The sequence below is a fragment of the Petaurus breviceps genome, unplaced genomic scaffold, assembly GCF_028583685.1.
Source record: "Petaurus breviceps papuanus isolate PSGF00001 unplaced genomic scaffold, PetGlider_PUasm1.0 90925, whole genome shotgun sequence".
Lineage (NCBI taxonomy): Eukaryota > Metazoa > Chordata > Mammalia > Diprotodontia > Petauridae > Petaurus > Petaurus breviceps.
This window is the reverse complement of record NW_027187380.1, coordinates 10,560,712-10,574,252: the sequence shown is the minus strand read 5'-3', so window position 1 is coordinate 10,574,252 and position 13,541 is coordinate 10,560,712. Positions and strand designations below refer to the sequence as shown.

The 13,541-nt window shown below is 41.5% G+C and overlaps 1 protein-coding gene across 3 annotated transcripts in view; it reads left to right on the top strand.

The window, feature by feature from the left end:
• The window catches only part of TEX2 (testis expressed 2), a 172,902-nt gene that overhangs the window by 154,141 nt on the left and 5,220 nt on the right, over window positions 1–13,541 (top strand). For all 3 annotated transcript variants that reach the window (XM_069076292.1, XM_069076290.1, XM_069076291.1), the window contains 2 exons: window positions 8,958–9,083; window positions 11,099–11,308. In XM_069076292.1, the coding sequence (XP_068932393.1) occupies window positions 8,958–9,083; window positions 11,099–11,308 (336 nt within the window). The remainder of the gene's footprint in view (window positions 1–8,957; window positions 9,084–11,098; window positions 11,309–13,541) is intronic.

Sequence of the window (13,541 nt, the reverse complement as noted above, 5' to 3'; positions counted from 1 at the left end):
CACTCCCACATCTCCATCGCAGCACCCCAGATTAGGAGATGGGCTCACAGAAGGTGCGCCGGGCAGAACTGCGTTCTCTACTTGCTTAGGAAAGTGACAAAAAGTTGGCCCTTTTGCCTGGAAGTTTCGACAGAAGGTTGATTTGCAATAGCAAAATACTGAAGAGTTGTGACTCAAATGTGAGATTAGATTAGATCAGATAAAGCATGTAGTAAATTCACCGTGTACTAGACACTATGAACTGCTATGGATACACATTTCCCCACAAAAAAGAGTGTTTGTTCCCTCAGAAAGCTTATATTCTAATGGAGATAGATCACCCATAAAAGGGAGCTGGACAAAAGGTTGCGGAAGGGACATGGGCAAAGTTGAAAAGTTCAGAGAATCAGAAGCTGAGTCAATTTAAAAGAGAGTTAAAATTTTCTAGATATGAGCCTGGAGTGTTTGACACCCTTATTTTTTTTGATCCTCTCTTCCCTTAGTCACTAAGAGTTCCCTTCTCCTCACCCTCCCTCCAGCTGCCTTCTTTCTCCTTTCTTTACTCTGCCCCTTCTAAGAGCTTCATCCAATTAAAATGCTTCATCTGGGAGAGAGAATTCTAAAAGGGGCTGCAAAAGGTATAGATAGCTCCATGATCTAGCATTGGGAGAGACTGCCTCATTTTACTGATGAAGAAACCAAGTTCCAGCAAAGTGACTTGCTCAAGGTCATGCAAGGCATCAGAGTGAGAGGATTTGAACCCAGGTCTTCTGACTCCAAAGCCAGGGCTTTTTAACATTGATGGACTGAAAGATGTAAAATTTAGAAAATGAAAATTGTATTAAGAGTTTAGATTAAGGCATGTTTTTTGGTTTCTTGGCCTTGTTGACATGATCTTTCAGAACCAGACTGTCCTTTACAGACAGATTGGAAATGGATTATTACTTAGTGTTCTTAGTCACTTGCATTCCCAGTATATGAACTTGAGTAAGGTAGAGAAGGAGATGGACAAAGCTCAATAATCCAGTTCAGAAGGTTTTTATTAAATACCTGAATCTGGACCCTGTGGATACAAAGACAAAAGCAAAACCACATTGTCTGCCCTCAAGGAACTCCCATTCTAGTGAAAGGAAATAACATATACAGATAAGTAAATAAGTAAAAGTACATTCAAAATAAATATGAAAGAATTTTATCAGTGATGATGGAGGCAGAGAATCAACCCTGAGGAAGTCCAGAAGGCTTCTTTTAGTGTATAAAGGATATTTTTTTTTGATTTACAAGCTTTTTTCAGCATTAGAGAGGAAAACCTCTAAGTGTAATAAGATAAAGAGCAAAATCCAACTTTTTCATCACCCAGTAACCCTGTTGGTTTTAGAAATTGTATTTATTGGGTTCATGATTATAACCTGTAAATCTTCTAGCAATCAGCTTGATGTCCATCAAAACCAAGTATCAAAATAAAATCAGACTTTAAAAGAAACAGTGTTAAAAAACCAAGATTTTTAAAAATAATGAAACGTACTGTCCTCACTAAAAATATTTTAATGATCATTTGGGTGAGAACAAAAAGTGTTTTATAATATTGTTAGTAAAATAAAAAATCATTTTCATTTAAGGTCTCAACTTCTTGTCCCTAGAAGAAAACACAAACTCTGTGATTCTCTTGTGGCCCTTTTAGCAATTTGGGAAGAACCTATTTCCAGGGCTACTTTTTTCTAAAGTGAAGTTCTTCATGCATGCTGAGCTGTTATCTGTCATCAGAATCCCTCGGCAGTGAGGTTCACTTTGGACCAAAATTGATGCCTAAGAAGAAGTCTAGTGAAGGCAGAAGCATTTATCAGTGTCCAAGGAACCCTCTGAAAACCCTCCTGGAAGGCTACCGTGTCCTCTGGGGAATGTAGTCACAAATATGACGTAACCCTAACACGTGTAGGTACTGAGATGTTTTCATGCCAGATTTTCCTTGGTAATTTAATTTTGTGCTATTCTCCTAGCGCAGTTCAGATTCAGAAAAAAGGAAGTATGTCAGACCACAGTCTGTTAACAGTGATGACATTGATCACAGAGTAAGTGCCCTTGTGGAGGTCAGGGCTTCTTACAAGTCTGTACATGTATGTGTTTGTATGTGTGTGTGTGTGTATATATGCACACATATGTCTAGCATGGCATTCCTTAAGGAGGGCATGCCGAGTAATAGGAAAAATAGCTGAAGTAATACTTCTACATTTAAGGTTTGTGAAACAATTGGTTGACATCTCTTATGGCAGCAGCCCTGGAGTGTAAATGTTACAGGCATTGTTATTCCTACCTTACAGTTGAGGGAATTGAAGCTGAGGAGGGTTAAGTGACTTGCTGAAGCATCGCGAAGCAGTGTTGCAGGTCAGAGGCAAGGCAACAAGCATTCATTAAGCACCTACTATATGCCAGGCTCTGTGCTAAGCACTGGGGACACAAAGAAAAGTAAATGGCAGTTCCTGCTGCCTAGGAGCTTACGGTGTGATGGAGGAAAACACCCGTCACAGACCAGACACACACAGGCACTAGTATGGAGGAAGAGCGGAGGGCTTCTTGCAAGAAGGGTAGAGGTATGATTTCAGCCTAGATCTTCCTGGCTTCCAGTGAACTATCCTTTCTTGCTGAGAAACTTAATTTTCATGCTGATATTACCATTGCTTAATTTGAAAAGCAAAGTGAAATAATATCTTCTAATGCTTTTGTTGGAGAGGAAAGTCCCAGAACATGAATTGCCAGAGGCAGGGATTAGAAGCCCCAGAAGTGGCCCCATCCCAGACCCCTGGAAAGAGGAGGATGAATGAAATAAGGCTGGATTAGCCATCAGCAGCGATTTATTGCTGGATGGTAAGATTGGCAGTTAACTTACCTAGACAGCAGAGTCTGAACATAATTGACTGACTGCCTTTTGCGCTAGGCACTTCCTTTCAGGACCATTAGCAACTTCCTAGTAAGCTTTCCAGTTTTCCAGCATTTCACTCACCCTGGTTCTCTCTGCTAGTGCAGTCTGGCCATTTACTGCCCTCTTTTTTTTTAGTCCAGCTTCAACTGTGCCAAGTGATTGTGCCCTTCCAGCATGGGTAGGGACTTCTTATGTTCAGAAAGATTCCCCTCACATCTTTCCTCAACCCCCTCACCATCTTGACAGCAAAATTAAGAAAAGTATACTATTTTCGTTTTATTCAGGCATGCCCTCTCCCCTTTAAGATATGTACACACTTCAGATTTACAATTCCTTTTTGTTTTCTCCTGTGCTTCTGCTTTCCTAAAATTATGTTCTTGAGATTTGCTTCAGCTTATTTTAGTCCTTTGGCAGTAAGATACCCCCAAATGGAACTCACTGAAGTGAGGGCAGTAGATTCCCTGTCAGAACTGAATGGGGATGGTGATGCAGAAAGGGTAGATGCAAGGTCTGACCAGTAAGTAGTTTCTGAATTATTTTTCCCATTAATTAAAAAGTATTTCCTATAAAGATCTTGTACATGATTGCACATTTAAATTCTATTCTCTCTGAGCAAAACCTTGGTGGGGGGCGCCCTTCCAGTCACTGTCTTCCCCCCCCCCAGTGGGGGCACACCCCATCCTAGTATACTCTCAAATTGCACCCTATGGGCAAGGGACTGAGGAGGGGAGACAGGGATTCTTCTTCAATGGGCTCCCCACCTGCAAGGACTATTTAAAAGTTAATTATTCTGAGGTCCAGTATGGTACTGTGATAACCTAAAGAAAAGCCTGTTCAAGGAGGAGATAGCTAAGAAGTGTTACTATACTGTAGGGTTTTCCAGGTTTTCTTTTTGTTTTTTTTGTTTTTAAATGAACAAGATAGATGCCCAAATCCTTTCAAGTCACCACTTTGGCAGTGCCAGCAGCTTCTCTCCTCACCCACTCCCCAACCCTTGGTGATCACCTTCACAATACTGAGCACATTATTCTGAACTCTCCTCTAGAGGAGCAGTTCTGAGAGGGAGGAGCTGTTGGCAACAGCAGAAGAAGCCTTTCAGAACCAAGTCTAGACATCCAACTGAGGAAAATGGTGTGAAGATCAGTGACCAACAGCATCATTGACATGAGTGTCCTACCTGTGGAGGTGATGCCTTAAAGGGTCATACACCTAAGTTTGGGTCCATTCTCTTTGAGAAGCCAATCTTAGTGTTTATAGTGAAAAGCTCATCACACCTATTTCCTCTGAAGTTGAATGCTGAGAGGTCAAGAAAAGTGAAAAGAAAAGGTGCTCCTTTCATTATAAAGTCACAAAGCCAAAGGCCATTACTTTGTGGTTCCTGGGGGACCCTGTTATCCAGCCAAGAATGAAAGAAGAAATTTGCTTTGAGATTTGAGAACCTTCCTTGCTCTGCCACTATCCTCAACTTCCTCATTGTAAAAGGAAGCACTTTCTTTGCTTTTACATCATCTGTGGTTTAGTCTGATTTCTACATTTTCATCCAAATGACTATTTTCAGTCCAGGAAGAGTTGTCCTGCCCCTATTCTCTGCTGGAGTGATTACTTCAGTAACCTGAGACCTCTCTGCAATTCTCAGCATTTAGTATTTTCCCCTATGAGTCCTGGAGGCTGCCAGGTGATGGATATGGGAGGAGATGAGATAATCAGGTTGGTGGATCAGCAGATTTCAGTATATTCCAAGAGCTGTGGATGAAAAAGAACTCTATTGTTTCAGTAGAAGGGACCCTGGAGACTCACTGAGTCTAACTGAGAATCACTGAGATTATGCCACCCTTACCACCAAGACTGAGAACTAGATAGCAAGGTCACTCTTACTAACTGACTGATAAAGACATATTCCTAATAAGGTTATATCCCCTATTCCAAGAACTTCATTGCGGGTGTCTTGGGAATTACTGAACTCAGCAGAAATACCTCTTTGCACTTGTGAGCAATTCCACCTTTGTAACCCTCGAATGCATGTAAACATTTCCTAAAGAAAACACTTCCTAGAAGACCTAGTCAATAAATATGGAGGTTGGTTGTTTTTTTTCTGTGACTAGGTAGATACAAGTGTGTTTGTTTCAGGCAAGGGAGTTTTTCCTTAAAGTTAAACAAAAGTCTGTCTGCTGAAACAAGCTGGCTCCCACATTTCAAAGGCTGCTACAGAGAAGGGTCAGTACCTCATGTTGCACAGGGAGCTTGAAGGTGCCCTTCCAGATGGGCTCCTGTTTCAGAGGAGGAGGGTGCAGCCCAAGCCCTAGTACCACACTTGAACTGCTGCTGATAGCCACCATGAATTTCAGCCCTCAATCGTGTGGAACTTGTACTTGACTGGAGGAACATAGCTATCTATGTCCCCTTTACTCTTCATTGGTCTGCTCTCTGTTCTGGTAGCCACCAGAGGGCTCCCAGAGCCAGAGACGAAGATTCAAAGCAATTCAAGGACTGTGGCTGCCTAGAAACAAGTTAGAAACACAGCTGACTTGACCTTGCGGAGTCACCTTGCCTTTACCAAAAATATGAGCTTCAGAAGCCTGATGTTAGTGTTAAAACAGCCTCTCCCAAATGCCTTGGCTAAAAAGGACAAGGATTTGCCAGCCTCTTCAGTAGACAGGCCATTATGCAGGGATATATTGGCATTTTGTATAATACATTTACACACTGTTAGTATAAGAGGTACTGAATGGACCTGGTAAGGAACAAAGTAGGTAAGGCCCTGAATGCCCATTATGGCGTTCATCTTAAGACCAAGTGATTTGGAAAGGGGGAAAATGCAAAGCACCCACATCTGACTCTATCATTTTAAAATGTGACTCAGGAAAAGAGGAAAATAGCTCTACTGCAATTTGTGTGACTTTTGTTTAGCAAAAAAAACAAACTAAAACAAAAAACCCTACAGTTGTCCCCTCTAATGTTCCTACTTTCCTTACTTATCTTCAGCCTTTCCTGGGCTTCTGGCTGCTTCTCTGCTGCCTATAAACATGCACATGTCTCTTCCAGCCTCCCTGTCTCCATTCATCCATCCCTTCTAACTGTTATCCCCACATCTCTCCTGCCTTCTATGGCTAAACTCCTTGAGTAGACCATGGACAGTAAGTTCTTCTCTTCCCACTCTCTTCATAACTCTACAGTCTGGCTTCCAACCATATCATTCAACCCAAACTGCTCTCTCCAAGGTTATTAATGATCTCTTACTTGCCAAATCTAAAATTCTTTTCTCAGTCCTCATCCTTCTTGACCTCTGCAGCCTTTGACACTGTCAGTCACCCTCTTCTCTTGAAGCTCCTTTCTCTCTAGGTTTTCAGAACACTCTTCTCTTCTGATTCTCCTTCCACCTCTGACTTCTTCTCAGTCACCTTTGCTGGTTCTCTATCCAGGTCATACCCACCAACCATGATTATCCTGCTAACTTTGGGTGTCCCTCAAACTTTTGCCCTGGGCCCCCTTCTCTTCTTCCTCTTTTTCACTTGATGATCTCATCAGCTCCTGTGGATTGAGTTATCATTTCTTTGCTGGTGAGCCTCACATCTCCAGCTGCCTAAGCTGGATTACTGTAGATAACTTAAATTCAACATGTCCCAAATGGCATTCATTATCTTTTCCCCAACCCCTTCACTCTTCCAAACTTCCATATCACTGTTGAGGTACCACCATCCTCCCATGCATCCAGGCTCACAACCTAGGTGTCATCCTTGACTTCTCACTCTCTCCCATTCCCCCTCCCCCATCTAATCTGTTACCAGGGCCTGTTGATTTTGCCTTTATAACATCTCTCACCTGTGCTTCCTTCTCTCCTGATACTGACACCACCCTGGTACAGGTCCTCACCTCCTCACTCCTGGACTGTCACAACAGCCTGATGGTTGGTCTTCCTGCCACAAATCTCTTCCCATTCTAGGCCAAAGTGATTGTCATCAAGTGCAAGTCTGACCATGACCCTACTCAGTAAATTCTAATGGTTCCATCACCACCAGGACCAAATGTAAGATTCTCTGCTTGGCCTTGAAAGCCCTTCATAACCTTCCCTTCTTCCCATTTTTCCAGGCTACATATGCCTCATACCTTCTCACCAGTTACTGTGTGATCCTGGACACTTGATCTCCATATTATTCCTAGAACAAGACAATTTGGACTTCCAGCTCTGGGCATTTTCCCTGGCTGTCCCCACTGCCTCGAGTGCTCTCTCTCTTCGTCTCTGTCTCCTGGCGTCCCTATCTTCCTTCAAGTCCCAGCTAAAATCCCACCATCCACAGAAAGTTTTCCTGAGTCCTCTTACTTCTAGTATCTTTGCTCTGTTGATTGTTTCCTATTTATCCTGTATATAGTTTGTGCAGTTGTTTGCATGTTGTCTCCCCCATTATTTATGAGTTTCTCAAGGGCAGGGACTCTCTTTTGCCTTTTTTTATATTCTTAGAGCTTAGCACAGTGCCTCACACATAGTAGGTGCTTAATGAGTATCAACCAAATGGCAAAAAAGAACTTCACTTCTCTGAAACCGCTCTTAAGTGTCTCTGTTAGTGACTTGTTAAAGATCCCTGAGCCTGGTGTTAGTAGCCATTGACCTTATCTGGTGATATCTGCCCAGAGAGCTTGGACGATGGCTAGGAAGGCATAAGGAAAAAAAAGCCAAGTGGTGGTATGAGTTTCTGCTACAAAGAGGTCTTTGAAATCCAAGCTGATTTTTGTGGAAACTTAGAGCAGCTTCAGAGATTTGGGGATTCAAAGTCGAGTTACTTAACCAAAGACACCCCTATCCCTATTGTCATTGGTGAAGGATTCCCCTATCTGGGACAAAAGGTTACCTCACCCTTGAAATCATTACCATCTTTTCATTTATCCACAAAATCAACATGGCCAGCACTTTTGGTAAAAATCATTGCATTCCATTGAATAATAGCTGACATTTACATAGTGCTTTAAGGTTTGCAAAGCACTTAGAATACATAGAATGTGTTAAACTACCCTCCCGTTTGTTGATGCATGCCAAAGAAGTCTTCTGGTCTCACACTACTCTCCCCTTAAATAAATTTCTGTTTTGGTCCAAATATAAGCTGCACCGATTTAAAACAAGATATTTTTGAAGGGGAAAAAATAGACATTGAAAAATAATTACTTCTACCCCCTTCTCTTTCATGGAGCTAGCCTCTTTGTCAGGGATGAAAAGCCTTCAGGACACTGAGTACTCTTAATACAGAGAGGCCATACTCACTTGCCCACTCTCCTCTGCTTCCCTCCAACTCCCAGTTCTGTTCCTAATAAAGCAAGCCCTCTAGTTAGCAAATCTTTGGAGCTTCACTACAACCTCACTGCTACCCTGGGATTCAACAGTTCCTATCTGCTCTATTTTAGGGCCGAATAGTCCTCAAACCTGGGGCCATCTGTCTTATAAGTGGAAAAGAGGAGAGTCCAACTGCAAATTTATGCTGGGCAAAGTACAAACTCTGCGGAAGAGGCTTTTTGAGATCCTCTTCTATCACCTGTCCCAAATGGGTCTTTTCTGGCCCAGATGTGACAGTGGAAGAATGAGTTGATGCCTTTGCCATGAGCTGCCTTTTTCTTAAGGAGGGATTGGATGGAGGAACTTACTCCAAGCCTGCAAGAGGGCTGTACCTGTCTCCTTTACATTGCAGCTATAGCAGCAGGGACGGGCTTCATATGTATCCCCAACAGGAAAGCTATTGATACTGTTCCTGCTCCGTCCTGCTGGGAAAACCAATGAGGCCTAAGCAGTAATGTCTTTGGTAACCAAGAGCATGGTCATAGACCGCACACAAGTTCTATACAAAACAGATTTTGAGGGGAAAAGTACAGCCTGTGTTTGGACCAGCTTGTCTCCTGTATGACTAATCATATTTAGTCATGGACTCTAGGATTAGCCTATTTATTTGGGCTGGGCAGAAAAGAATATTAAAATGTGTTAATCTTGTTAGTCCATCTTGGTTTCTTGTGTTTGTTTGATAACTTTTTTTTTTAAGCTTTCCAATCCATGGAAGTTTGGTGGTGACTCTTTCTTGTTCAGTTTCAGGCCAAGAGCATATTGCCTTGCTGACAGTGATGAGGAGTCCTCCAGTGCTGGCTCCTCCGATGAGGATGATGCTTCAGAAGTGGTTGGTGGAGACAAGCAGCTCACTCCAGGGACTGAAGGGTTTGTGGTTCAGAACATTTTTCCTTCTTCCTTCCCCCCATTTTAAATGTTTCAGTGAATTTCCTGGCTGTGGGCTTTATTGAATTGAGAGCTTTGGGTTTTAATAACTAACGTGTCAGTGCTTAAAATCTGAGTCCCAAAGCTAAATGCTTCATCTTGTTGGCTCACCTAACAAAAGAAAGAGAGCACCATGTAAATGGAGATCTCCCCTGGGATAGAGAAGCACCTCTTATTGAGATACTAGAGTGTTCTGTCTTGTGTGTATTGAAAGGAGAGAAACTAGGCAATATTTACCCCTGATGCTTTCTCTAGGAAGAGGCTCCTCCCTACGTTTGGTTCATGGAAACTCTGATTTCTAGTTCTTCAGCAGAAATCCTAGGGTCACCTCCTTCAGTGGAGGTTGAAGATTTGGGTGATCTAATAGTATTTCAGGGAGCAACTCTTAAAGTTATGCCTTCCTGGGTGTTTTCTTTTTTAGGAACTCATTGTAAATACAAGACTTGATACTTTGACTGACTGGAATCCAAGAGATCACTATAAAGAAACCAAGTGATTCAGTACTTGCTTAAAGGAAAATTTATACCCCTTTCACTTATGAAATCTTAAGTATGAGGCAAAGAATCATTAGGTCAGATGGGCTAATACTAAAGTTTTGCTGCCCTCATTTGAAGTGTCTGCTTATGAACTCCATTCTTTTCCTTATTATTTCCCTAGACATGGTGTGCTTGTGCATTGTCTCAAAACTAGAGATTTTCTAAAACAAAATAGGCTTTTTAGAGCATTTTTTTCCATTAGAAAATGAGACATAAAAACCCAGTTTTCTATCCTTCCACCCTACCAGCTACTGACTTTTTAGTTAAAGCTGTGTAATATTTCATTCCTGCTTCATTTAGGGCAGGGCTTCTTAAACTTTTTTCCACTCTCGACCCCTATCAGCACTTCTTAAACTGTGGGTCATGAACCCATATAGTGGAAACTCACAGTTTAAGAAGTGCTGATTACGGAACCATAGGCCATTGAGTAGGCACTATTTGATGATGGTGTGAGAACATCAGGCTTTCAATATGAACTGTAAAAGAAGCTATTTGTTGGCTACTCCAGTGATTGTAGAGACTGCCACTTAAATGCTGTAGAGAAGGGAAATACCATTAAAATTAACCCCAAAGCACCTGTTCTCAGAGTTGTCAGTCTGGGTAGGGAGAAAATATATACATGTGATTTGAACTTTAAAAGCAGATGGTGGTGATTTGGTGAGATTAAAATTAGGTTTAAATTTGTGGTCATTGATGTCACTTGTTATAACAGTGATTTAACAAGAATGTTATAGTATTCTGACTATATTGTAATATCTGAGAGGGTTGTTTTTTTTTTAATTTAATGTGTGAGATGTTTTTAGCCATGATGAAATATGATGTTTGCATATAACTATTTTCTTTTTTTTTTTTACCATCTTCTCAGAGTAGATGGAGCATTTTTTTTTATACAGACCTGTGATTTCATTGGTGTGAGAAAATTTTCTATAAGGAAATTCTTCCACTCATGCAGATCATAGATCATGTAGCTGGACAACTCCTCTGTAACTTACAGAGTCTTCAGAGTTGCCTGGATCATTGGGAGCATTTGCTGGGTCTCATCTTGTATAGTCAGTTCTTTGGACACCATGGCCAGTACTCTAGGGAATAGCTGCCTTTCAGAACGGAAGAGAAGGGTAGGGACTAAACCTATGAATACGTTGTTATAGGAAAACTAATTCTGTCAGTTTAGGTTAGCATCTTCTCTTCATAGAGCTGTTAAGTGACTTGCCTAGGGTCACACAGCCAGTATGTATCAGAGGCCAGACTTGGACCCAGGTCTTCATGGTTTCAAGGCCAACTCTTTCCTCTAGGCCCCAGCTATCTCTAAGTCAGAATATGGACAGTGTAAATAAAGGTTTTCACTAATGTGCCATTAGAACTAAATTCTAAAAGAACAGAGCTTATTATAGTAATTCAATTTTTCCTATTCTAAATTTGAAGGTATGTTGGAGGATACCGGACAAGTAAGATTATGAGGTTTGTGGACAAAATCACCAAATCAAAATATTTCCAAAAAGCAACTGAGACAGAGTTTATCAAAAAGAAAATTGAGGAAGTTTCGAATACTCCACTGCTTCTGACTGTTGAAATACAAGAGTGTAAAGGAACCTTAGCAGTTAACATTCCGCCTCCTCCAACTGACCGAATATGGTATGTACAGCAAGACTGTGCTCTTCCTTTCAGATATTTTTCCTTTGGGGTTAGAAGGTCCTAACATGCTTAATTGTTAGATTATTGAAAGCAGCACAGTCCTAACCATAGGCAATCCAAATATTTTTTCATCAATTCATCATGGTTTAGTTTAGTGGTAGTTAATTAGGTTTTGGTTGCACATTCTTTTGCAAACGATTAAATCACATTGAATTGGTCCTCATATGTTAGAAAAAAATCTCTATTTCAGTGAGTGGGAGGCCCGGTGCATGGTGGTTGGTTTCATATGCCCCTACCCCAGGTCATGCCAGTCTTGAACTGTGTTGTGATAGAGAAGAAGAGGATTTTATCTATGGCTATGCTAGCCCCAGTCCTGTCACATCGTTGTCCCTTGCCCCAGGACTCATCACTCAGTAAGACATCATCTTCCTAGAACAGGTTGGATGAGGGACTGCCAGGAGTTCTGAACACACACCAGTATGGGAGGGGGATTTGTTGAATTGGAGATTCTGGATACTAATTATATTCTCTGCCAGAATTGATATGTAAACTGTGCAAGGTAGAAAATGATCTAATTTTCAAAAATACTATTCTTACTCTTGTTCCTTTCCCACTGCACTCTCCTCAATCAAAGCCATGCTGTGGGATGGCAAGATCTAATGAGTGGTTTTTTAAGGATGGGGAAACATGGTACCAGGGAACAAGGCGAGTTCAAGGAGAAAAGAGTGAAGGGCGTAAAATGTGGGTACAGCCTGCTTGAGAAGACAGGAAGGGATAGGACTAGGTTGGGGGGGGGCTGGCTCTGGTAGTGAGAAGAGAGTAAAGGAGGAGATAGTGGGGAAGAAGGGGAGGACAGACACTTTTGAAGAAATGCCGATAGAGCTGCAAAATTGCCTGACTCTTCTAGTTTGCAGGTTTTGTTTTGTTGGTTTTTTTAAATTATACAAGCAGAATAGTCATTCTGGCAAGACTTGGACTGACTGCCTGGCAAGGGGACCTAAGTTGCTAAGACCTCTGGGAGCTAGTTGTTTTTAAAATGTCCATACCCTTTAACCCAGAAATTGAATTACTGGGCATATACTCCAAGGAAGTCAAAGACAGAGATGAGGACCAAGTATATATCTGTTAATCGAGTGTTTAGTAAGCACCTACTCTGTACTAGGTATTCACGATACAAATACAAAGCTGAGGTGATTCCTGCCTTCAAGGACCTTACATCATACTGGGTTACAACTAGGTCACAAATAAATAAATGTAAACAGTACCCAAAATAAACATGGCGTAGTGGCAGAGAGGGGAACTAACAAGTGGGAGAACCTCTTGAGGGAGGTAGTACTTGTGCTGGTCCAGGAAGGGAGCTCGCATCTCCAAGAGACAGAGAGGAAGAGGGAAAACATTCTGGGAGAGGGAGGAGCCTGTAAAAAGGCCTGGAGATGAGAGCTGGAATGTTATTGTATGAGGTGCTGAAAGTGGGCCAATTTGGTGGGAGTATAGAATGAGTTAGTGGGAGTAATGTATGATCAGACTACAAAGATAGGCTAGAGCCAGATGGCGAAGGGCTTTAAATGTCAGAAAGAGGAGACTGAAGTTTATCTTATCCTGTAGGCAAGCTCTGGGAGCCACTGAAGCTTCTGGCATAGGGGACCAGTCTGGCATGGTCAAATCTGCATATTAGGAATATCATTTTGGCAGCTGTGTGGAAGAGGGATGAGGGTGAGGGGGAACCTGAGGCAGGGAACCTAAGACCAAAATATTCACATCAGCACTAGATAGTAGCAAAAACTGGAAACAAAGTGAGTGCCTATCAGTTGGCAAATGGCTGAGAAAGTATGGTACATGAATGTGATGAACTATTATTGTGCAGTAAGAAAGATGAATATGAGAGATTTAGAGAAAAGTGTGAAAATTTACTTGAACTGATGCAGAGAAAAATAAGCAGAACCAAAGGAACAGAATACACAGTGACTACACAATGAAAATATCACCAAGAGGAAATCAGACTGAGTAATTGAGAAACCAAATTAAGAAACATTTCTTCCCTCTCAGAGAAATGGGACACAGATATTGTATACATTGTTAGATATAATTACTGTATTGAATGTTTCCACTTAATTATTTTTCTGTATCACAGGAGAGGTGGGAAATAACTGAAATATCTGGGATATCTAGATAAATGGCATTTTTTTTTAAAAACAATGCTTTTTGTTTTAAAGTGCTGACCCATGAGGTCTTT